This window comes from Oncorhynchus masou, chromosome 23 (genome assembly GCF_036934945.1).
Source record: "Oncorhynchus masou masou isolate Uvic2021 chromosome 23, UVic_Omas_1.1, whole genome shotgun sequence".
Lineage (NCBI taxonomy): Eukaryota > Metazoa > Chordata > Actinopteri > Salmoniformes > Salmonidae > Oncorhynchus > Oncorhynchus masou.
This window is the reverse complement of record NC_088234.1, coordinates 20,946,356-20,973,079: the sequence shown is the minus strand read 5'-3', so window position 1 is coordinate 20,973,079 and position 26,724 is coordinate 20,946,356. Positions and strand designations below refer to the sequence as shown.

The 26,724-nt window shown below is 42.8% G+C and overlaps 1 protein-coding gene and 1 pseudogene across 1 annotated transcript; one reads left to right on the top strand and one right to left on the bottom strand.

The window, feature by feature from the left end:
* The first annotated feature begins 6,157 nt into the window (after positions 1-6,157).
* On the top strand, positions 6,158-11,823 carry LOC135510539 (uncharacterized). Its single transcript, XM_064931549.1, has 6 exons — positions 6,158-6,262; positions 6,385-6,732; positions 7,394-7,744; positions 9,446-9,547; positions 10,408-10,463; positions 10,713-11,823. The coding sequence occupies exons 1-6, from the start codon at positions 6,172-6,174 to the stop codon at positions 10,866-10,868; spliced, it is 1,104 nt and encodes a 367-aa protein (XP_064787621.1). The 5' UTR covers positions 6,158-6,171; the 3' UTR covers positions 10,869-11,823.
* An 8,751-nt stretch (positions 11,824-20,574) lies between these two features.
* Positions 20,575-26,444, bottom strand: LOC135510537 (RNA-binding protein 4B-like; annotated as a pseudogene).
* Positions 26,445-26,724: the final 280 nt, after the last annotated feature.

The following is a 26,724-nucleotide window of genomic DNA, read 5'->3' as shown; positions in this document are numbered from 1 at the left end:
AGAAGAGGACAAGGAATAAGAGAACAGCTAAATGTCTAATAATGAAGATGGAGCATGTTGTGTACGCTGCCACAAGATCATGTCTAAATGTTTTAATGTTGATTTCAGTGTAACACTGATGAAGAACTAATGCAGCTGCTTTTTCCATGACATAGACTGACCAGGTGGATCCAGGTGAAAGCTATGATCCCTTATTGATGTCACAGAGGGTGAATGGACAAGCCAAAAGACTTCAGAGCCTTTGAACAGGGTATGGTAGTAGGTGCCAGTCACACCGGTTTGTGTCAACAACTGCAACACTGCTGCTGGGTTTTTCTGGCTCAACAGTTTCCTGTGTACATCAAGAATGTCCCACCACCCAAAGGACATCGAGACAATTTGATACAACTGTGGAAAGCATTGGAGTCAACATAGGCCAGCATCCCTGTGGAACACTTTCGACACCTTGTAGTCCATACCCAGACGAATAAATATACACTGAGTGTACAAAACATTAGGAACATAAGGATGTTCTGAGGGTAAAAAGGGGGTTTAACTAAATATTAGGAAGGTGTTCTTAATGTTTTGATCACTCAGTGTATATTGAATAGTTGTTTTAGAGTTGACTGTTGTTGTTGTGCTCTTCCCCCGCTATTCCAAGTAGTGAAAAACCCTCTTGTGACGGGCATTATGGTTGGGGCGCGAGGTAGAGTAGGAGGGAGCAGTGGGCAACACATCACTTCCTGTAGTGTGGGAGACAGGAAGGAGCAGCTCGGTGTTGAGGGAGATCTGGGGAGAATCTCAATAGCATATTCCTCACGTCCACTCTCCTTCTCAAAACCCATTGGAGGACAAAGTCAGAGAGAAGGGACCTCTGGCTTTCTCATCCAAATGGTTTTGAGAAGGAGGTGAGGGGAGAGAACTGGAGGAGTATGCAATTGAGATTTTCTTATGCTGAAGTGAACAACACTGGGCCTCTCATGATAACATTTGTCTGAGAGACAAATGCTTTTTTTGTAGTTTGTGTGTATAATGTTCTCACTGATAGGCCTAGTTATATTCCATTCTCTTTCTCTGCTGAAGACAAGCAACCTGAACCAAAGGAAGACTGACCTGGAGCTATCAGCTCTCACCACACTGATCTGTTGTTCTTGTCAACTCTCTCTCTCTCCTCTCTCTAAACCACACAATCTCTTCTCACCAATCAGGCCCCACATATCTTTCCATCCATACTACCAGACTATAAATACCTGACCAAAACCAAACTACCCCAGGCTCTAGACCAGATTTATGCACAACGTGGGAGGAGTACAAATAAAGACAAACTCATACCTACTGTTGTTATCATAATACAGTTGAATTTAATTTAATACACTATGTACAACGATACTGTATGTTGCAAACCTGGGGTTTGGGACACCTGCACACCGCCATCTTCTGTTTAGTACAATAACCATACTTTAGTGGGCTATGTTCAAAAAGCCCATAAAATATGTTCTATTCAACATCTTCAACACTTTGGAGCTCTCCGGTAGCCTCTGGAACTGCCGATCTGCGGCCAACAAGGCAGAGTTCATCTCAGCCTATGCCTCCCTCCAGTCCCTCGACTTCTTGGCACTGACGGAAACATGGATCACCACAGACAACACTGCTACTCCTACTGCTCTCTCTTCGTCCGCCCACGTGTTCTTGCACACCCCGAGAGCTTCTGGTCAGCGGGGTGGTGGCACCGGGATCCTCATCTCTCCCAAGTGGTCATTCTCTCTTTCTCCCCTTACCCATCTGTCTATCGCCTCCTTTGAATTCCATGCTGTCACAGTTACCAGCCCTTTCAAGCTTAACATCCTTATTATTTATCGCCCTCCAGGTTCCCTCGGAGAGTTCATCAATGAGCTTGATGCCTTGATAAGCTCCTTTCCTGAGGACGGCTCACCTCTCACAGTCCTGGGCGACTTTAACCTCCCCACGTCTACCTTTGACTCATTCCTCTCTGCCTCCTTCTTTCCACTCCTCTCCTCTTTTGACCTCACCCTCTCACCTTCCCCCCTACTCACAAGGCAGGCAATACGCTCGACCTCATCTTTACTAGATGCTGTTCTTCCACTAACCTCATTGCAACTCCCCTCCAAGTCTCCGACCACTACCTTGTATCCTTTTCCCTCTCGCTCTCATCCAACACTTCCCACACTGCCCCTACTCGGATGGTATCGCGCCGTCCCAACCTTCGCTCTCTCTCCCCCGCTACTCTCTCCTCTTCCATCCTATCATCTCTTCCCTCTGCTCATACCTTCTCCAACCTATCTCCTGATTCTGCCTCCTCAACCCTCCTCTCTTCCCTTTCTGCATCCTTTGACTCTCTATGTCCCCTATCCTCCAGGCCGGCTCGGTCCTCCCCTCCCGCTCCGTGGCTCGACGACTCATTGCGAGCTCACAGAACAGTACTCCGGGCAGCCGAGCGGAAATGGAGGAAAACTCGCCTCCCTGCGGACCTGGCATCCTTTCACTCCCTCCTCTCTACATTTTCCTCCTCTGTCTCTGCTGCTAAAGCCACTTTCTTCCACTCTAAATTCCAAGCATCTGCCTCTAACCCTAGGAAGCTCTTTGCCACCTTCTCCTCCCTCCTGAATCCTCCTCCCCCCCCCCCCCTCCTCCCTCTCTGCAGATGACTTCGTCAACCATTTTGAAAAGAAGGTCGACGACATCCGATCCTCGTTTGCTAAGTCAAACGAAACCGCTGGTTCTGATCACACTGCCCTACCCTGTGCTCTGACCTCTTTCTCCCCTCTCTCTCCAGATGAAATCTCGCTTCTTGTGACGGCCGGCCGCCCAACAACCTGCCCGCTTGACCCTATCCCCTCCTCTCTTCTCCAGACCATTTCCGGAGACCTTCTCCCTTACCTCACCTCGCTCATCAACTCATCCCTGACCGCTGGCTACGTCCCTTCCCTCTTCAAGAGAGCGAGAGTTGCACCCCTTCTGAAAAAACCTACACTCGATCCCTCCGATGTCAACAACTACAGACCAGTATCCCTTCTTTCTTTTCTCTCCAAAACTCTTGAACGTGCCGTCCTTGGCCAGCTCTCCCGCTATCTCTCTCAGAATGACCTTCTTGATCCAAATCAGTCAGGTTTCAAGACTAGTCATTCAACTGAGACTGCTCTTCTCTGTATCACGGAGGCGCTCCGCACTGCTAAAGCTAACTCTCTCTCCTCTGCTCTCATCCTTCTAGACCTATCGGCTGCCTTCGACACTGTGAACCATCAGATCCTCCTCTCCACCCTCTCCGAGTTGGGCATCTCCGGTGCGGCCCACGCTTGGATTGCGTCCTACCTGACAGGTCGCTCCTACCAGGTGGCGTGGCGAGAATCTGTCTCCTCGCCACGCGCTCTCACCACTGGTGTCCCCCAGGGCTCTGTTCTAGGCCCTCTCCTATTCTCGCTATACACCAAGTCACTTGGCTCTGTCATAACCTCACATGGTCTCTCCTATCATTGCTATGCAGACGACACACAATTAATCTTCTCCTTTCCCCTTCTGATGACCAGGTGGCGAATCGCATCTCTGCATGTCTGGCAGACATATCAGTGTGGATGACGGATCACCACCTCAAGCTGAACCTCGGCAAGACGGAGCTGCTCTTCCTCCCGGGGAAGGACTGCCCGTTCCATGATCTCGCCATCACGGTTGACAACTCCATTGTGTCCTCCTCCCAGAGCGCTAAGAACCTTGGCGTGATCCTGGACAACACCCTGTCGTTCTCAACTAACATCAAGGCGGTGGCCCGTTCCTGTAGGTTCATGCTCTACAACATCCACAGAGTACGACCCTGCCTCACACAGGAAGCGGCGCAGGTCCTAATCCAGGCACTTGTCATCTCCCGTCTGGATTACTGCAACTCGCTGTTGGCTGGGCTCCCTGCCTGTGCCATTAAACCCCTACAACTCATCCAGAACGCCGCAGCCCGTCTGGTGTTCAACCTTCCCAAGTTCTCTCACGTCACCCCGCTCCTCCGCTCTCTCCACTGGCTTCCAGTTGAAGCTCGCATCCGCTACAAGACCATGGTGCTTGCCTACGGAGCTGTGAGGGGAACGGCACCGCAGTACCTCCAGGCTCTGATCAGGCCCTACACCCAAACAAGGGCACTGCGTTCATCCACCTCTGGCCTGCTCGCCCCCTACCACTGAGGAAGTACAGTTCCCGCTCAGCCCAGTCAAAACTGTTCGCTGCTCTGGCCCCCCAATGGTGGAACAAACTCCCTCACGACGCCAGGACAGCGGAGTCAATCACCACCTTCCGGAGACACCTGAAACCCCACCTCTTCAAGGAATACCTAGGATAGGATAAAGCAATCCTTCTCACCCCCCCCCTTAAATGATTTAGATGCACTATTGTAAAGTGGCTGTTCCACTGATGTCAGAAGGTGAATTCACCAATTTGTAAGTCGCTCTGGATAAGAGCATCTGCTAAATGACTTAAATGTAAATGTAAATGTTGTAGGTCTACTTCAGTCATAGCACATCCATGAGGTATTTGCATGCAGAGTGAATTCATCCATAAACAATAGACCTACTGCTGTAATGTTGAGTGTACAGAGGCAGGTGTCAATCCTCTCCGCAGACTCTCATCTGATGCATTCGCTGCAGACTCTACATCCTCGGCCTGTGGTCAGTGTCACCTCGCTGGTATGAACAAGGATGGAAAACAACACACACACACAAAGATCTCTGTGGTCAGAAGTTTCCACTCAACAACTAAACAAACAGACGTCATGCATTTGCTATAAACGTTTCTTTCTTAGGTACTTTTGAGTTCACACCTCATATTTCCTGTGATGTGTTTTATGTGTTATAGTTTGCTACCAATGCAATTTGATGCAATTTGACAAAACCGTTATCTACCTACAACATCAACCAAATGACAAATGAGCTTCCAAAATGGCACCCTGTGTACTCTGGTCAAAAGAAGGGCACTATGTACTGTAGGGCAGGGATCATCAACTAGATTCAGCCGCGGGGCAAATATTCTTGAGCGGAATGGTCGGGGGCCGGTCCATAATTACAAATCATTTGTAGACTGCAAATTAACCGAAAGGAGCCATAACAGATATAATGTTTGACTAAAACATAATCATTTCAAACCTTGCTTACATGTTTATAGGATCATGTCGTGTCCCTTTATAATGCATGGGAATACTTGGGAACAGATTTCATAAATGAAATTCACTTGGAGCTGATTTCCTAGCGTTTTTTAAACTGTTTTTTTTTTTGTCCAACAATGACAATTCCACACAGTTTTAATTAGATTTTTTTTATTGCTCAGAAAACTTGGGGGGATAAATAAAGCCAGATGGGGAACCCTGCTGTAGGGAATATGGTACCCTTTCAGATGGAACCAAGGTCTCCACCCCCAGTTTCACCACACCCTCTGTCTGAACAACAATCATCCCACATGTTTACAGAACACAACCTGTTGTTGTCATGATTTTCATCTTTGAGATGAAATAGTGTGTTACAAATGGCATAACTGGAGAAAGTATTGGGAGTATAGAAATATGAAGGAGTACCCTTATAGGTGTAATCTACGGAGTAGATTTGAGGGAGCATAGAGCAAGATTCCCCCTGTTGGTGAGGGCCTATATTAGTCACTTTGAGATCAATAGAATGATAAATCATGTAAGGTAAAGTGGAAACACTCCTCAATGTATGCATTCAATTATATAATATCACAAAAAAAAAGTGCATGAATAGTATTCTTTCTGTCTGATAGAAAATAATTTGCCGCAATGTCCAAGACTCTTGAATTAAAGTACTGGAGAAGGCATTCTTAAGCAGTTGTCATTCTGATGAATAATGTTAATGCTACTGATACATCTATGAGTGAGTAGATAGGAGCTTGCCGATCATAATCATGTCGTATTACTGTAAAAAAGTGAAATTAAAGAACTAAAATGAGGACCAGGATGTTTCATATGGTCCATATGGTGTGTATATCTCGATAGCTTTTCTGAATAAAATGGAAACTGTTGTTGTGTAACATGAGGACAGAAAAAAGTCAGAGGGGAGGGTAAAGTTGTCCTGTTCCGTGTCTTTACAGTTCACAGAGCAGCCAATCAGGCTTGTGGACCATCACCCAAGCCAAGTATAAAAATACACCCCATAACTCTCTGATTCTCACTCTCATCTGACACACAGGATGACTAGTCTACACATGAGAATCTATCATCAGAGAAGGAATTATACAATAACCCAACTGTTCCTCATATTTTTACTGATGTTTAAAACAGGTAAGGCTGATTTAACTTAACGCGTAAGGTTAGGGTTCAAGTCTGATTAGAAACAGCTGAGACAAAAACCTGTACAAAGCCAGTAAGAAAAAGTAAGTCATGAATGCTTTATTATTTTTAAGGGTCTCTTGCTAAAATCAGCCAGAGCGATGTCTTAAAGACGTTCCTGGCTGGAGACAGAGTTCATTTGGAATGCCTCATGTCAGAAGAAGATGGCAACTACTACAACTGGATCAAGATAATAATAGGACAAGCCCCAGTATTGGTGCTGTCTCTTTACACTCACTCCAACACTGCAAAGTTCTTTGGAGAGTTTAACAACAACCCCCGGTATATGGCAACGAAGAATGGAACCAGTTTTGTGCTGACTATTTCAGATGCTAGACCATCAGATATGGGGATGTATTACTGTGCTTCACGCGATTACGATGCATTGATCTTCGGGAAGGGTGTGTTTCTGATGTATGGGGGTAAGTAACATATATACACTGAGTGTACAAAACACTTGGAACATCTTTGTTATATTGAGTTGCACCCCCTTTTGCCCTCAGAACAACTTCAATTCAGAGGGCATGGACTGCAAAGTGTTGAAAGCATTCCACAGGGATGCTGGCCCATGTTGACTCCAATGATACCCACAGTTGTGTCAAGTTGGCTCCATGTCCTCTGGGCGGTGGACCATTCTTGATACACACGGGAACTGTTGCACTTGAAAAACCCATCAGTGTTGCAGTTCTTGACACATTCAAACCGATGCGCCTGGCACCTACTATCATCACCTACTAGACTTCCGGCGCCGACAGAGATGGCCGCCTCGCTTCGCTTCGCGTTCCTATCACCTACTGCCCATTTTGTCTTACCCCACAATCCATGTTTCAAAGCTTAAAAGTCCTTATTTAACCTGTCTCCTCCCCTTCATATACACTGATTAAAGTGGATTTAACAGGTGAAAATCAATAAGGGATCATAGCTTCACCTGGATTTACCTGGTCAGTCTGTCATGGAAAAAACAAGGGTTGATGTTTTGTACACTCAGTGTAAATGTATTAACATGTGAATATCAGGCTCTCCGCGTGGTTGTATTGTAATATAACAAACATTTACTAGAACCTTGGTTTTATTGTGCAAAAGATGTAGATTCCAGGAACCAACATCTTACTCAGCAGCCTGTGTCTGAGTCGGTCCAGCCAGGAGACTCTGTGACTTTGAACTGTACAATACACACTAAGACCTGTTCAGGAGATCACAGTGTCTATTGGTTCAGACATAGTTCAGGAGAATCCCATCCAGGAATCATTTACACCCAAGGAGACGGGAGTGATCAGTGTGAGAAGAGCCCTGAGACTGGGTCTCCTACACAGAGATGTGTCTACAACCTCCCCAAGAGGAACCTCATCCTCTCTGATGCTGGGACGTACTACTGTGCTGTGGCCTCATGTGGGGAGATACTGTTTGGGAACGGGACCAAGCTGGATGTTGGAGGTATTTTGATTTTAAACTCTGAATTTAGATTTGCACCTGTCATAATTCAAGAGCAATCAAACTAAAATGAATGTGCTGATGCAACTATAAATTGTAAAAGGGTGTAAGGCTAAGCTTACAAAATGTAACATGTACAGCACCAGTCAAAAGTTTGGACACACCTACTCATTCAAGGGTTTATCTTTATTTTACTTGTAGAATAATAATGAAGACATCCAAACTATGAAATAACACATATGGAATCATAGGGTAAAAAAAGTATTAAACAAAGTAGCCCCCCGTTGCCTTAATGACAGCTTTGTACACTCTTGGCATTCTCTCAACCAGCTTCACAAGGAATGCTTTTCCAACAGTCTTGAAGGAGTTCCCACATACAGTGTATGCTGAGCACTTGTTGGCTGCTTTTCCTTCATGCTGCGGTCCAACTCATCCCAAACCATCTCAATTGGGTTGAAGTCGGGTGATTGTGGAGGCCAGGTCATCTGATGCAGCACTCCATCATTCTCCTTCTTGGTCAAATAGCCCTTACACAGCCTGGAGGTGTGTTGGGTCATTGTCCTGTTGAAAAACAAATGATAGTCCCACTAAGCCCAAACCAGATGGGATGGAGTACCACTACACACTGCTGTGGTAGCCATGCTGGTTAAGTGGGCCTTGAATTCTAAATAAATCACTGACAGTGTCTCCAGCAAAGCACCCCCAAACCATCACACCTCCTCCTCCATGCTTCACGGTGGGAACCACACATGCAGAGATCATCCATTCACCCACTCTCTCACAAATACACGGCAGTTGGAACCAAAAATATACCATTTGGACAGATATCCACTGGTCTAATATCAATTATTTGTGTTTCTTGGCCCAAACAAGTTTCTTCTTCATATTGATGTCCTTTAGTAGTGGTTCTTTGCAGCAATTTGACCATGAAGGCCTGATTCACGCAGTCTCTTCTGAACAGTTGATGTTGAGATGTGTCTGTTACTTGAACTCAATGAAGAATTTATTTGGGCTGCAATCTGAGGTGGAGTTAACTCTAATGAACTTATCCTTTGCAGCAGAGGTAACTCTAGGTCTTCCATTCCTGTGTCAGTCCTCATGAGAGCCAGTTTCATTATTGCGCTTGATGGTTTTTGCGACTGCACTTGAATAAACTTTAAAAGTTCTTGAAACTTTCCGCATTGACTGACCTTCATGTCTTAAATTAATGATGGACGGTCATTTATCTTTGCTTATTTGAGTTGTTCTTGTCATAATATGGACTTGGCCATAATATGGACTTCTTGCCATAATATGGACCCTATTTACCAAATAGGGATATCTTCTCTACATCACCCCTACCTTGTCACAACACAATTGATTGAAGGAAAGAAATTCCACAAATTAACTTTTAACAAGGAACTCTGTTAATTGAAATGCATTCCAGGTGACACCCTCATGTAGCTGGTTGAGAGAATACCAACACTATGCAAAGCTGTCATCAAGGCAAAGGGTGGCTACTTTGAAGAATCTCAAATATATCATCTATTTTGATTTGTTTAGCACTTTTTTGGTTACTACGTAATTCCATATTTTTTATTTCAGTTGAGATGTCTTCGCTGTAATTCTACAATGTAGAAAATAGTACAAATAAAGAAGATTTTGACTGGTAATGTATATCTGTTTAACTGTGAATTAATATCAACAACTTAATTTAAACCACAGGCCCTGCTGATCTGGTGGACCCCAAGCTCCTGGCTCTAATCGTATCCAACATCTTGAGCTTGATCGCAGTCGTTGTCCTCATCTGTGTGAGAAGGAAGAAAGGTTCAGTATCATTAAGGCCCTTTGTTTCTACTGCCATTTTGTGTTTTCATTCACATACCTTCCAATATGATTACATATAATGTGATGATCATTACGGGAAAATGTTGCGGCAATAATAACCATGAAATTGATTGAGGGGTGTTTTAAGAAAGACTGAATGAATTAGTGGTTTTTATCTCAATATTCATAATATTGAATTACACCCCCTTTTGCCCTCAGAACGTCCTCAATTAATCGAGGCATGGACTATACAAGGTGTCGAAAGCGTTCCACAGGGATGCTGGCCCATGTTGACTCCAAAGATTCCCACAGTTGTGTCAAGTTAGCTTGATGTCCTTTGGGTGGTGGACCATTCTTGATGTACACAGGAAATTGTTGAGCGTGAAAAACCCAGCAGTGTTGCAGTTCTTGACACACTCAAACCAGCGCACCTGGCACCTACTACCATACCCTGTTCAAAGGCACTTAAATCTTTTGTCTTGCCCATTCACCCTCTGAATGGCACACATACGCAATCCATGTCTCAAAGGCTTAAAAATCCTTATTTAACATGTCTCCTCCCCTTCATCTACACTAATTGAAGTGGATTTAAGAACAGACATCAATAGCAGATCAAAGCTTTCACATGGATTCACAATGTCAGTCTATGTCATGGAAAGAGCATGTGTTCCTAATGCTTTGTACACTCAGTGTATATAAAACAGAGGAAAATCAGATTCTTGACTGCACTAGGCCTTTAATAAATCAACCGGGTATAGCTTCTCGGCTATAATTACATTTTTATAGAGAAGGCAGTGGCACTGGCACATCCTGTCCCCAAAATGTACACTGTCCTAATAATCCTCATTTTTGTCAAGCAGGTTTGCCTCAACATCCTCAAAGTGGTGTTACAGCCCCTTCCTGTCCTAACAAGGAGGTAGATGATGTTACCTGTTTACCTAACCCTTTATGAACAATTTAGCGCATTAAAAATAGCATTACATCTGAAAAGATGTGACAACTTGTGTAAAGAACAAAATAATATATTTCCGCAGTAAAATTGCATTGTATCGTTTAAATGAAAATGGCTAGCAGCCCAGTATTGTAATTCACTTTCACATCTTTTTCAACTGTACACAGCACTCTACCTTGTGAGGTAGACTATCTGACTAATTCTCATCTACAGAGAGATGAGGGAGAGGAGCTGAACTATGCTGCCATGAGTTTCTCCTCGAGGAAGTCCAAGAGGAGAGCAGAACCAGAGAGACAGACCAGAGCGACGGACATCAATGTGGTTTACTCTGGAGTGAAAGGTCATCATGAGTGGAACTGGGATTCATGATTTATAATGCAATAGTTTTATAATGCCATTTTATAAGGCAATTTAGAGTGAATTGTAAAAGTAATATGCCGTGAACATAATTAACAGAAATTCTGCTAAATATTTTAATAAACTTCCAAATATATCTATATTTAAGATGACTATTATAGGGAGCATGTGTGTGTGTGTAAGGGGACTTTGATAAGGACATACCATCCTGTCCCAGAGCTGTCTAAACTTCTTTGATCTGTATGTACACCAAATATCCAGCAGAGGGCAGTAGCCTTCCACAAAGGGAACAGACCACAGGCACACCAAAAGGAACTCATCACCAGTCAGTCATGATGATGGCTAGCTACATCTTAGTAATTTAGCAGACACTCTTATCCAGAGCATCTTACAGTAGTGAGTGTATACATTTATCATACTATTTCATTCTGGTCCCCCTCATAGGAATCAAACCCACAACCAACTCTGACATTGCAAGCACCACGCTCTATCAACTGAGCCACATGGGACCTGCTACAATATAGTAGGATGGTATTTGCCATCTATATGTGTTTCTAGAAAAGGAGACCATCTTTGGGATTTTTTATTTTTATTTTACCTTTATTTAACCAGGCAAGTCAGTTAAGAACAAATTCTTATTTTCAATGACGGCCTGGGAACAGTGGGTTAACTGCCTGTTCAGGGGCAGAATGACAGATTTGTACCTTGTCAGCTCAGGGGTTTGAATTCGCAACCTTCCGGTTACTAGTCCAACGCTCTAACCACAAGGCTACCCTGCCGCCCCATACCCACCAAAGGAAATTGTAAATTATCTCAACCCTTGTTTCAAAAGTACAGCCACAACTATTTACAGTATAGGTTTTAATACATATGAACGCTCAATTAATTATATACTGAACAAAACTATAAACGCAACATGTAAAGTGTTGGGCCCATGTATCATGAGCTGAAATAAAAGATCCCTGAATATTCCATAAGCACAAAAAGCTTATTTCTCTCAGATTTTCTGCACAAATTTGTTTACATCCCCTTTAATGAACATCCCTTTTAATGAACATTGTGGCATATCAAGAATCTGAATGATCATTACATAGGTGCAATAAAAGGAATAAAAAGTTGTCACACAACAAAATGCCACGAGTGTTGAGGGAGCATGCATTTGGCATGCTGGCTGTAGGATTTGTCCACCAGAGCTGTTGCCAGAGAATTTAATGTTAATATCTATACTATCAGCCGCCTCCTACATTGTTTTAGAGAATTTGGCAGTACGTCCAACCAGCCTCACAACCACAGACCACATGTAACCACGCCAGCCCAGGACCTCCACATCCGGCTTCTTCATCTGTGGGATCATGAGACCAGCCATCCGGACAGCTGATGAAACTGAGGAGTATTTGCCTGTAATAAAGTCATTTTATATACTTTGTAACTCACCAGGGGCCTATAAAAATCGAACCAAGGGTGCATTCACTAGGAACCAAACGTGCAGAAACACAAACCTGAACTTGTCTAATGACAAACGCTTGTATTCGTTGCAAAATGTTTTGCTTCTGTGTACACTAATGAATACACCCCCACATCAATATGAACCTGCTGACCTGAAAAGCCAGCAGAGATCAAGTTTATGGATGAAATTATCTCTAAAACACCTCACAATCACACCACACAAAACTTCAACCAAAATCATGTTTATTTAAAGGGAAATCTGGAATTCAAACAACAAAGATCCGACCGCTTTTTTTGGTTAACAGCTGAGGGATGGGGCTGGAGAAATGTAACCACTGACTGACCATTTTGACTGACCATCTGAGATCAACATTATAATTTTGACCATATTTTGAAGCTATAGTTTGTTCACAATTACATTGTTTAAAAACAATGGGGTAAATATATTTGGCTCTGAATGGCTTATGTTTTCTGTAGGACAGTAGAGGTAATTCAGTTCTATTCTTCAAGAATCAATGGCTATATACAGCACATTCTTAACGTATTCAGACCCCTTGACTTTATCCCACATTTTGTTATGTCACAGCCTTATTCTAAAATGTAGTCAATAAATAAAATCCTCCTCAATCTACACACAATACCCCATAATGACAAGCAAAAACAGGTTTATAGTCATTTTTGCAATTTTATTTTAACATAAAAAAGAGATACCTTATTTACATAGGTATTCAGACCCTTTGCTATGAGACTTTACATTGATCATCCTTGAGATGTTTCTACAACTTGATTGGTGTCCACCTGTGGTCAATTCAATTGATTGGACAAGATTTTAAAGGATCACGCCTGTCTACATAAGGTCCCACAGTTGACAGTGCATGTCAGAGCAAAAACCAAGCCATGAAGTTGAAGGAATTCTCCTTCGAGCTCCGAGACAGGATTGTGTCAAGGCACAGATCTGGGGAAGTGTACCAAAAAATGTCTGCAGCTTTAAAGGTCCCCAAGAACACAGCCCGGCCAACCTGAGCAATCGGGGGAGGGCCTTGGTCAGGGAGGTGACCAAGAAGCCACTCCTCAGTAGAAGGCACATGACAGCCCGCTTGGAGTTTGCCAAAAGGCACCTAAAAGACTCTCAGACCATGAGAAACAAGATTCTCTGGTCTGATGAAAACAAGATTGAAGTCTTTGGTCTGAAAGCCAAGTGTCATGTCTGGAGGAAACCTGGCACCACCTCTATGGTGAAGTATGGTGGGGGCAGCATCATGCTGTGGGGATGTTTTTCAGCGGCACGGACTGAGAGACTAGTCAGTATCGGGAAAGATTAACTGAGCAAAGTACAGAGAGATCCTTGATGAAAACCTGCTCCAGTGCACTCAGGACCTCAGACAAAATGTTGTTTTGTTGTTTCCTGTTTTGCATGTTATTTTGCCATCAATACGTGTCACATATCAGTTTGCAAACAATGTTAAAAACAACAACATTAACTTAATAAAGCCATATACCAACATGGTCTCTTTTTTCTTTTCTTGATTAAGGCAGCTGCAAAATGCAGGTGTTTCAGCCTAGCTCAGTGCTTTCTGTGCAGGTGTTTCAGCCTAGCTCAGTGCTTTCTGTGCAGGTGTTTCAACCGTGCTCAGTGCTTTCTGTGCTGGTGGGGCAGCCAGTGGGAAAAATATAGCGTAGGGGTTGGTAATGTTCTCTAGTTGCGCAGTGATTGGCTCAGTGTTCTGTCTCATGGAAACACTATGTCAGCGCAAAATCCACGGCGAGAGCTTGAAAATTCAAGCCCCTTGGGTGCTGCCATAGAGTTACATTAGAAGTGCCCATCCAAGAAGGCTCAAGGTCATGGTCCACAGATAAAATGTCAAATCACGTTATATCTACAGTAGCTTTGATTGGACTGATCATGTCAACATCATACTTTCAAAATTTTAGCTAGCAAGCCAGACAAGCAGTCATAATCATGAATCAAGTTGACAATCTACTGGCAAATCCTTGTCATATGAAGACAACTTATAGATAAAATGTATCGGTGCTCATCGGCCATTGGACATAAACAAGTTGTAAATTGCAAATTTAACAATGAGTGGTTTGGAAGGAATCAGTGGCTAACTGCAAGCGTTGCAAAGCAATCACTAGTCTGCTATTCAGTGGAGTGGGTGTGTGGTCCAAGTCTAGGTATAAGGGTCTCTTTACCAAGCTTAAAAGGATAAACATTCAACACCATGGGCCAGAAAAGGTTGAATACATTTGCCATGCTGTCAACCCAGCATGACTTCTGGCACGTTCAAAACAACTGGAAACTTGGAACTGGGAAATCTCAGACTTCAGTGAGTTCAAGACAACTGGGAACTTGGGAAAAAACAAGACATCCAACTCGGAATTACAAGTCGGTAACACTGGCCTCTTTCTAGAGCTCCGACCTGAAAATCACTGCCAAAGTTTGACGACAAAATTTGCCCACAAGGACTGTCACATCATCTTCCTGTTCAAGTGAGCACAGCCCAACAAAAGGAGTCAAAAATGTATTGTATGCTGCTGCATAAATTATATAATATGCCAAAGAGATAGTATAACTTTCTTAGCTACAGTATACATACGTTTATGTTGTGTAGTAAGCTGTTAGTAGCCCATGTGCCTCACCCTAATAATTAGTCTATTGTTTTGACTTGGTGGTGCACATGTAGCCTATAGCCTGTTTTAGAGAAATGTCATCATCGAATATTGCAAGAGCTTTCATTGTCTGCTTACGTGCCCCCTTTATTTATCCTACGTTTCTGACTTGGTCTACAGGGAAAATACTGTAAGAACGGCACATTTTCTGATTTCTGTTGCTGTACATTTTAAAAGTGCTGAACAAATAGTTATATTTGCTATGTCCGTCTTAGCTCGATCATTAATGTCTTCATCGAAATTACAGATTTCCTCTTATTTGCTCATTGTTCCCTTATGGCATAGTTTGAGAACAATGCCTGGATTTCATCCTTGTCTGCCTCCTTGAAGCAGTGTTGTAGAAAGCCTGAGGTGAGAGGGTGAAAGATCAATGATGAGACTAAGAGGCAAAACCCGCCTCCCCAGGGCCACTTATCCAGACAATGTTGTTGGCCCATTTACTCAAAACCTTTAAATGACTTACTGACTATAGATAGCTAGCTAACCGGGCCAGAGGAGTAGGGGACAAAAGTGAGGGAGAGGCTGAAAGCTGTGGCTTGCGATCAATTGTTGATAAAACAGCAATCAAACATTACTTGCGTGGCAGTGGTTCGGCACAGCTGTGCCGTGACTGGGTCAGAGATGGTAGGAGATATTGATGGAGAAGAAAGTGAAGCAAGTATGGAGCATAGTGGTACAAATAAAGGGGAAGTAAGAAAGAGAAAAAGAAGATGGGAGAGAAAGGGAGTAGGAATTTGAAGGGGAGCGGGAGGTCTATGGAGGCAGAAAAGTTTGAGGAGAGCAACATAGTTTCCAATGCTAGAAGCAGTTCGGAGATAGAGCGTGCCGAGGAAGGGACAGATAAGTCGCAAGGGGAGCATGGAGGTAAGGAGGAGCATAAGGTGAATCTGAAGTTTAGGGAGGAAGGGGAGTTGGGGGGCGATGAGTCCAATAAGGTTGACGGCTGTGAAAAAATAGTTTATTGGGGAAGTTGTCAATGCTGAAGTGTTAAGAGATGGGAGCTTGTTGGTATTCTGTAAGGACATGGGGCAGAGGGAAAAAGCTCTCAGAGTGAAGCAAATAGGGAAGTGTAAGGTGGTGTGGAGCAGCTGGACTGATCAAGCAGGGAGGCGGTCGATTAAAGGGGTGATAACAGGAGTGCCTGTGAGTGTTAGCACTAAAGAGGTAAACAACAACTTGATAGGTGTTCTAGTGAATGTTCAAAGATGGCAAGTAACAAGGGGTGGAGTTAGGGGTGGAGTTAGGATAGATAGCGCATCTATTCTGTTACACTTTAAGGACAGGGCACTGCCAAATAAAGTAACCATAGGATATATTTTTTGGGGCGGCAGGGTAGTCTAGTGGTTAGAGTGTTGGACTAGTAACCGAAAGGTTGCAAGTTCAAATCACTGAGCTGACAAGGTACAAATCTGTCGTTCTGCCCCTGAACCCACTGTTCCTAGGCCGTCATTGAAAATAAGAATTTGTTCTTAACTGACTTGCCTAGTAAAATAAAGGTACACTTTTAAAAGAATATGAGTTATTATGTGAGGGCGTATGTACCAACGCCTTTAAGATGTTATAAATGCCAGAGGTTTGGGCATGTGGCAACAGTCTGTAAAGAGAAAAAGAGGTGTGGAGGGGAGCATGAGCTTGGGAAGTGTTGGGGCGGTGTACAACCAAAGTGCTGCAGCTGTGGGGGTGCTCATAGTGGGTGTGAGGCAATGAAGCAGGCAGTGGAGGCGCTACAAGTGAGAGTGGAGAGAAGGGCGTCATATGCAGATGCAGAGAGGGTGGTCCAGGTCCAGGGAAATACAGGTTCCAGAGAGAGAGATGGTTCGGAGGTTACAGGGCAAGTGGGCGGTGATATAGTATACGGAGATAAGAGAAAGCTGGTGACGTTCTTCGCAGGAGCAATCAATAGCACTGCTAAAGTGGAATCTAAAACAGAGAGGATTCAGCTCATAGTGAAAGCGGTTGGGAGACATCTGAGTGTAACAGGGTTGACATGGGAAGAGGTTTGAGATGACCTCAATCAGCCGAGGGTGTAATCGTGTATTATTGAATCTTAGTTATGGTGGTAGAACGGGGGGCAAAGAGTTCCTTACAGTTATGGTCGTAGTAAGGGGGGGGGGTTGGCAAAGACTTCCTTACAGGATGCTAGGTAAAGTTATTGAACAGGAATGTGTGGTGGTGGAGGAGTGGTTGAGAGGAGGGGTGATAGTGGTAGTGAACTACTATAATCCGTGTTGGACCTGGAATCCGTATTGGACCTGGAAGTTCTGGAAATGGTGGAGGGCCAGGATATAAGTAAGGTAATGTAGTGTGGGGATGTTAATGCCCACAACAAGCTATGGGGGGGAAACGGATGGATGAAAATGGCCAAGTGATGGAAAATCTGATAGAAATGAAAGATCTGGTGTGCCTGAATGATGACTGACCTACTTCACATTAGCTGTCTCATTGTTATCGGTGATCAGGTCTACCACTGTTGTGTTGTCTGCAAATGTTATGGTGGTGTTGGAGTTGTGCCTGGCCATGCAGTAATGAGTGAACAGGGAGTACAGAAGGGGACTGAGCACGCATCCGAGAGGGGATCAACATGGCAGATGTGTTGTTACCTACCCTTACCACCTGGGGGCGGCCCATCAGGAAGTCCAGGATCCAGTTGCAGAGAGAGGTGTTTAGGCGCAGGGTCCTTAGCTTAGTGATGAGCTTTGAGGGCACTATGGTGTTGAACGCTGAGCTGTAGTCAATGAATATCATTCTCACATAGGTGTTCCTTTTGTACAGGTGGGAAAGGACAGTGTGGAGTCTCAACAGAGACGTTGGTAATCAGTTTATAATCGCAATAAGGCACCTAAGGGTTTTGTGGTATATTATCAATATACTACCACGAAGGGCTGTATCCAGGCACTTTGCCTTGTGTTGTGCATAAGAACAGCCCTTAGTCGTGGTATATTGGCCATATACCACACCCTATCGGGCTTTATTGCTTAAATATAGGCTCCATGTTGATTTAAAACGTTAAAGTACAGTTAATTACAACAGAATATCGACAAAGAAAGATTGAAATGGACACTTGCCTCAATCAGCTAGCTGACTCACAGGTAAAGACAGTACAGTATGAAGATAAGCTAAAACTGCTTCTCCAATAGAAATCCCCGATCACACTTGTTGGCGATAGATAAAGGGGTCAGTCGAACTCAACCAAAACAATGGAATTGCCATGGAAATGTATGGGGGATAGGCCTGTGTGGGAGAAAGATGCTGAGACACCTCATTGCCCCCACCTCATTGCCCCCCAGCTAAATTAGCCTGTGTGTTTTTCACACTGTTGTGGTAAAAAATAGTATAATGCTTGTATGGACGTCAACCCCAACATATGTTCATGTCATTGTTACCAATCAACTGCATTAGTTAAAAACAAATTTGACCACCAATTTCTGTATGCTAGCTATGCTAACCAGCTTACACGAATGGGAGTTAGCGTTTAGCAGTAGGCTGGACAATAGAACGAGTCAAAATTCACCCAAGGCTGAAAAATGGCAAAAGATTGTTGGCTAAACTGGAACACGAGTTCCATAGCAAATGTATGGAATCGAATGTTCGCAGAGCCTGTTTTGACTGGAGGGACTTAGAATTACATTTAGCATTAAAAAAAATGTATCCTTTTTTATCTTACCACTACAATCGGTTCTTTGGAAGAAACTGTGTAGAAAGTAAACAGCCGCACCTCAATGATGCCAAGTGTGCTTATGTCTGCATAACGATGAAGTAGGGGAAAAATAGCACCTTTTGACTATTTCTGGTCTAGCGATCGGTGACAGCAGAGTGCGCTGCCCAAACTTATGTAATTGGAAAGAGGAGACTATTATGATTAAAATGGTGTCCAATTTGAAAAAAATCTAAATACACACATTGCGAGATATTTAGCGAAATATACCAGCATGCCTCTCCATAGGAAAACAATGAGGGGAGCTCAGCGTTCCAAGGGCAAGGGATATTTCAGGGATAGCGTTTGATGACAGAGTACGCTGGCCAGTCTACATAATTAAAAAGAGGAGATTCTCATGTTTAAAATTGTCTCATTTGAAAAAAATCTAAATATACAGTGAGATATTTGGCAAAATAGACAGACTTACCTATATTTCCCTATAGTAAACAATGGGATGACCTCAGAGTTCCATGAGTAATGTTTTGCTGTTTGAACATTTGAACTACCAGCAACGTGGCCAGGTCTCATTGCCAACAATAGCAAAACATTATGATGTAGAACAATAAACTGGGAATAGAACGTTCGGAAGGCAAGTTGGTGCCACGGTGCTCAATAGAACTAATAGGAGATGGCAGGGTGAAAAATGCCCTAATAAAGCCTGTTTTTTCATGATTACTTTAAAACTATGGCAAGCAGCTGGGACATATGGTAATATTATGAAACTGGGCTCCGAGGTGGATGCAATGAAATAGTTATCAGAAAAAAGCATTGTTAAAATTTACACTTTGTTTAAAGTGTCCAGCCTATTAGCAGTCACTTCTTAACCTGAAAAGGGACAACTTCTACATGTTATGCAGCGAAGCCAGACAAATAACTCAAAATCAAACTTAAGTTCTGACATTGTGGGCCGTTACAGTAAATAAATGACGGATTTGACGAATATCCAGTTAGTTAGATCAGATTTGTTGAATGTGCGCCAATCTGGTTGATGTTTGCGTTCCATTGAGTCCTTCACCACATTTATGGCGACTTTATATAGCAAAACTAATGTGTAGAAGCACATCAGGTCAAATGGGTCTTCTCGCCAGAACTGAGCAAGCCGTTAAATCAAAGGCACTACTTTGATAGTTATTTTTGACAAAAGTTAAAACGTGTCAGTTCCTCACTTTCACGAGGTAGGAGTAATTTGATGTTCAACTAGTTAAAACACGGACCGAATCTAGGTTGTGCCTTTAGATTGAGAAATTTAAAGGAATAATTTCTCACTTCTCTCATTGACCTCTCAAACCCCGGCCTGTTCTGTTCGTGTTTCGCAAGTGTTCCTTAAAGCTTGCGATGTCTCGCCTCTGGGTTTAGAATATGTGAACATACTATAAACGAAACGACAATGAACGTGGTTTTCTATGGGGTGAGACATCATTATTTGTAGAACTGAGATCATTTTCTTTATAAAACAAAAAAATAGTATGTGAGTCTATAAAATATGCACGTCTGTAAATATTGTTTGAATATACAGCATGCTCTACGTATGCAATAAAAAAATGAAAATTCCTCTAACCTTTTGAAATATATACATTTTAGATTACTTTTTATTGGGTAAGAGTGGGAACATGCGTTGTGGTGTAAGTAAGGGTATTTTGAGAAACATACCATCCAGTGCCCAGCAGAGGGCAGTAGGCTTCAAAGGGAACCGAGAGCACAGGCACACCAAAAGGATCTAATTAACAGTCAGTCATATGATAATGGTTAAATATGGGTTTATAAAAATCATAGGCTAACCACCAACAGAAATTATACATGACCTGTAACCACATCTGTAATCTCGTGTAGCCAGCCCTCCCAAAATTGTATGTACAAAACCCTTGTTTGGAAAGGGCACGATCAACCCAGAGTGAACAAACAAGATCATGGTTTTAAGTATTTTATTTAGAGATTAAACAATCGGGAAGGGGAATTAATGTCAGGCGTCCATTCCTTAAAAACACAAAAATATAGATCTTGAAAGGGAATGCTACGCATTTTGAGGCGTTTATGCCACCCCAGGTGTTATTCAACTTCTACGAGAAATATAAACTATTGAATTTAAAATGTGTGCCCCGATATCACTTTTCTCCCTTAGTATGTAGCAATTCTCCTTTATTAAGAAAACTTGCCCTTCCCACAATCACGTTCAGGACATCGAAAAAAAATGTGCCAAATGTAAATAAATAAACACTCGGTTTTATGCATTTTTCATTATGCTAGTCATACATTTCCTTTATTAGGCTAAATGAGAGAAAATTAATCAAATTTGCAAAATCTTAAAAAACATTTCATAAAGAAGTTCACATAATCGTGAACACTTAAAGGATGTTATCTTAGATCACAGAGCTATGGCTAATTTATGCTCCAAATTGCCACCGCTAGGATTATGCAATGGACTGTATGGGATCACAACAGGGATTTTAGTGACCGAGTTTGACCAATATTTTATTAAAGTCAAACGTGTGCTTTCTGATAAAATACATATACAGACACAAGTTTTTTTTTTTTTAGTTATGAGGACAAAAAGGCACCGGATAGTAGGAATGACAGGCTGTACAAACCAATTTAACTATTTCCAGTATAGGTTTCACTACATAGGAATGCTCAATTAACTATACATTTGTAATTTAACAGATGCCTAGAACATCGAACGCAGGTGCGCATTCACTAGGAACCAATATGGCCAAAACCGGCGACTCAAGAAACCGGACTTGTCCAATAAAGCTAGTTTTTCTTATATGCACACTAAAAAATAAAAATGTAAATACACACATTACCAGGAACCTGCTGAATTGAAAATAATTGGTCCCTGCCTGATTATGGAAGGACAATCTTGGATTCAAATAATACATTCTCCGACAATTGTTCGGTTAACAGCTGAGGGATGGGCTGGAGAAATGTAACCACTGAAAATCATAAACTGAGCTATTGAAACGACTGACTATATATGAGATCAAAATAATAGTTAACAAACTATAGCTTCAAAGCCTGGTTAACAATTAAACATTAATTAATTTATTTTTTACAAACAGTGGAGTAACAAACTTACGTTTGGGCTGTGAATTTTTTTGGGGGGAAGGACAGCTCAACTATGCTCATGAGGCATTAAAGCTATATTCTGTAAGAATCAATGGTTAGGCAGATATAATTAATTTAAGTTCCAAAATGTTGATGAAACCCAGATTTCCCCTTTAAAAGACATTTGATTGACATACTGCTTTTTAGTTTGGAAAGGAATAACAAAACTATTACCTGTCCACACTCAGCATAAATCAAAAGTTTGTTTGCCTTTTCCCTGTACTAAATTCAGAAAATACCTCTACTCCTGTGTACCTAAATTCCTCACATCTTTAACCCTTAGTTTCATACAACCCACAACTGATCCCGATTCCCATCTTACCTGGTTAGGCCACTGCAGGCTGTGCCAAGAACATCTCTCCAAAGAGTCTTCCAGAGCAAGGGTGCTCAGAACAGTCATGCCAAGTGTAATATGGTGAGAACTGGGGACATGACAAAGCCCCATCAATCGAACCCATGAAACCTAAATAAATTGATGGGCAGTGAAGGGGTTGATATAGATAGTTCAATTGTGATTGAGAACTTGAAGTCGAGGGGAGATTTAAGCGATAACGTCATTTCACATTGGCAGAGGACGATTCTTAGATTTATCATAATCAAGCATATATCCCCCCCCCCCCCCTTCACGATTCAATGGTTTAAGTATATTGTGAAGCAACAGATCATCCGCCATTGAATCACTGATAGTGATAAGAATCTGTGACACGACTTTGATTTAACAAGAGAAAAAAATATATCCAAATGACTATACAATTCAGTTTATTTTATTTACTAAAATCATGTCCTCTGTGATGACAAACAAGAACGTTACCCACCTTGGTAAAACTAGCTACAATCAGCAAATTTGTCCAATTAAATTAACCAACTAGTCCATTGTTGTCCGTCGTAGTGGTTTTATTACGCCGTTGTACATTGTCGCAGAGCGCAACCTTTTCATAATCCATAACTTGTCAATTTCAGACGTTGATTGAACAAACGTGGTGGTATAATTTCAAAGGAAACACATGATGGTTCGTATTCAAGTCGATATACAGTTACGATTATTTGATATTAATAACATCCTTTTCATAATAACGTGCTGCAGGTTCCATTCATCAAATTTCAGAAATTTGATTTAACAGCAAGTTTGTATCATGACACGTTACAGTATATCAAGGACGTAAAATTAAAAAAACGACTGACTAAAAGGCTTCTGGGAGCCAGAGACTATAAATGTAGCTAAAGCACAATACTAAAATACAAAACAAAAAAGGCCAAAACAATACGAGTGTAATAAAAGTGTTTTAGATGACGAGGGGTCATGCATTACAATTCCTCCTGAGAGTGTTGCAGGAGAACGAAACGCGCTCAACCAGACGGGGGAAAATCGCTGCGTGCATCAGGAGACGACGGCGGTGACGAGGACGCAGATCTTGAAATATTTAAACCTGGAAAGAAAGCAAACCACACACACACACACACACAAGTCAAGCGCCTGTTATACCACTAGCGAACATGTTTCCATTTATGAGCGATCTACATTCATTGTTCAATTATCAGCAGCAACTTGAAATACTTCCATCTAAATGGTGAAATTATTACTCTTCAGTTCCTCACTTTTACCAGTACATGATTTATGTTTAGCTCAATCGTTGCCTACAAACCAGCAGTGCCAACGAGAGGATTAAGAATCACGATTTTTCGCAGAGCTCTCTTACACATGCTTTTTCTCCCAGTTCAAGCATTTCACAGTTACTCTGAAGGTTTAGCGAAGAGCGACTGTCAGACCATTCCTCTCAGAACTGAGGCATGAAGCCCATCTAGAGCGCATCAAGTGACCTTGGACCCTCCATATAGAGGATAGGTACTACTTAACCTCCCATTAGAATGTTTGTAGCGCAGGCCTATTCTCACCTTGAGTCAAACGCCGGTGTACGCTGCTTAGTAATAGCGGGCCGGTGGCGGCGGCGGCAACCTGTCGGCGTAGGGGTCTCTGGTACGTGGTAGGTTGTACATTGCGGGCCGAGAGACGGGGGAGAGTCGGGAACGCTCATAGGAGTAACCGTTACCGGCGGGGGGCATGGGGGGAGGGGCCCTCCGAATGGGACTGCGGTCCCTGGTGTAGTACGCAGACGGGGGAGGAGGAAGGGGGCGACGCTCATATGGATCGAGGCCAGAGGCCATGAAACGCTCCCTGACCATGGAAGAGGGGCGGGGGAGGAGGGGGTAAGGAGCCTACACGCCTCTCATCATAGGACATTATGCCATAAGCGGCAGGGCGAGCCCTGTATTTCTCATAGTAATCCACCACAGCATAGCTCTCCCTCTCGCGCTCATAAGCACGCTCAGGGTACGGGGCTCGTCGAGGGGGAGGGGGTGGTGGAGGGGGGGCAGGGTACCCGTGATGAGGGGGTGGGTGGCGACCTCTTAGATAGCTAGGGGGTGGATCATGCCTCTCCCCGGGGTAGCCACGGGGGGGCCAGTATCCCCCCCTTTGAGGTGGGGGGTAGTCTTCTTCCTCCTCATACCTGGGACGGCTCTTTGATATCTGAACATGGATACGTTTCCCTATTAGGGAGAGAAATACCAAAAAACATGATTAGGTGGGAGAGAGGAAGTAGCCAAATGTTTTAATGTGTAACCTTTTAAACAGCACAAGCCTTTAAAAAAATCTTACCCTGGAATTCAACATTGTCTAATCCCTTGATGGCATCCAAAGCCTCGTCGGAGTTGTCCATGTGCACAAACGCAAAGTTTTTAACAATAGCACATTCAGAGACTGTGCCGTACTCCTCGAACAAAGTGCGGAGCTCATCATCGTTGCCTTTCTCCACGTTTGTCACGTGGAGTTTGACGGCTCCCTGGTTCTTCCCGCGACTAGCCTCAACGTTTATCGCCGTGCCATGCAACTTGTAGAGGTGTAGGCTGCGGATGGCTTTAGTGGCAGACTTACGGTCATCCATGTGGACGAAAGCAAAATTCTTGACGATGGCACATTCTGTGACGGCACCGTACTGTGAGAAGAGTGCCTGGATTTCATCCTTGTCTGCCTCCCGAGGGACATTCCCAATGAAGATCTTGACCATCCTTGAAGCAGTGTTGTAGAAAGCCTGAGGTAAGAGGGGGAAAATATCAATGAGACACACACCACCACCCCCCCCCCCCCAATCTACTAAAAATCTTTTAAATTACTGACTGGATATGCATCTCAAATATGACTATATAGCTAACCACATTATTGTCACTTTTTTGCTACCTACTTGTAGATGCTAGCTAATTAATATTACATACACTGGTTTTGGGCATTAACAATAGACAGAGCGTTAGTAATTTCATTGTAGTCATGGCAATCTATTTTCTTGAGTTTCTTCGTGTCAAATAACTAATTCCTGGATTACTCAATATATTAATAAAGTCTGATTTAATCAACAAATACCATAGTTGAAAAAAGGTTAAGGGTACATGACTCTGTACATATCTGTCTATTGGCAAAATCACTACATATCCTAGTCGAGCCAAGCAAAGAGAGGCTGCCCGTTGCCACAGTTCCAAGACCAGTCAAAAAAAGTCCAGTCCAGCAAACCCTATGCCAATGGATCTCAAAACGTAACTTGGACCCGCGTTAAGTAGCAATGACAATGATATCCTTCACCACAATCATCATACAACATCTCAAACCAGTCATGACTATTCAACAAAATACATTTAAGTTTCTTTCCATACAATATCTTAGTTATATGAATGTATAACTAGTAAAGCCGTTTTAAAAAGTTGACGGTGCAATAATTATTAAGTTTTACAATGTTGACGAAAAACAAGCAGTTCAGCTAGTTTAAACGGTGAAGGGTTAAACGAGCTCGGGCCTAGTGCGCATGTGCGCCAATTCAGGAGACCCTAAACCGAGTTGTAATGCCCTGATAGGGAACGAGAAATACCTAGTCAGTTGTCCAACAATGTATTCAACTGAAATGTTCCGCATCTTCCGCATTTAACCCAACCCCGCTGAATAAGGAACTGGCGGCAAAAAGACAAGCGAATATCAGATGGCATACTTATACAACCTCAACCAACTAACTGTTAATAGTAAAACAAAGCTTAAAATTATATTTTGAGTGAACCCTGAATATATTAAATGTATGATGAATTCGCTTCCGGACACGGTAGACTCCTCCTCACTATGTGGCTAGCTGTCTAGCATGGTAGATAACCACTTTGTCCAGAAACCGGTCTTTTTTTCAATCTCCGAAAACGCAGATAAGCCGCGTATTATTTCTCAACATGATAATGACAAGGCAAAACAATGCGACCGAAATCAGACATGCCTAGAAAACGGCGAAAAAGATTGTACATATTGTCTAGCTAGATAGCAGCTACGTAGCTTAGCAATTGCTCTAACGTTAGCTTGCCACCCAGCTCACACGTCGTCGTGTCCGTCCGAGAAGAGGGGCACTCTAAAAACAAATTTTGCTACTGCAAAACACGGAGAATATTATTTAGTACTGGTAGGCATTACATTAACATACACTTTGTATCGATTTCAAATGTTTCAGTATAGTTATTTACATTTTTTTTATCGACCAAGAAATATTGAATGTGACTCTTACCTCAATCTGCTATCTGCCTTACAGTCACACAAGAAAAATGGCTACACCAGCGTTCTAAGAAGCGGATAAATCCCGCCTACTGAGATGCTTCGTCAAAGCTGATTGGTTAGACAAGCAGTGTTGGGCGGTAGGCAAGAGTTTCGGTCGTCACTAGTTAACACAGCCACAACGTCATATTGTGTCTGAACATCGTACATTTCTACAATTTATGTGAGTGCATTGTAAAAATGTGTTTATATATATGTGATAACCATAATTTACTAATACATTCTGCTACACAATAGCGGGGTACATTTGATCTACAGAGCCTGTACAATCATTTCTGTCATGAAAAAGGCCTAGACGTGCATGTCGATTATGGCAGCCCCGC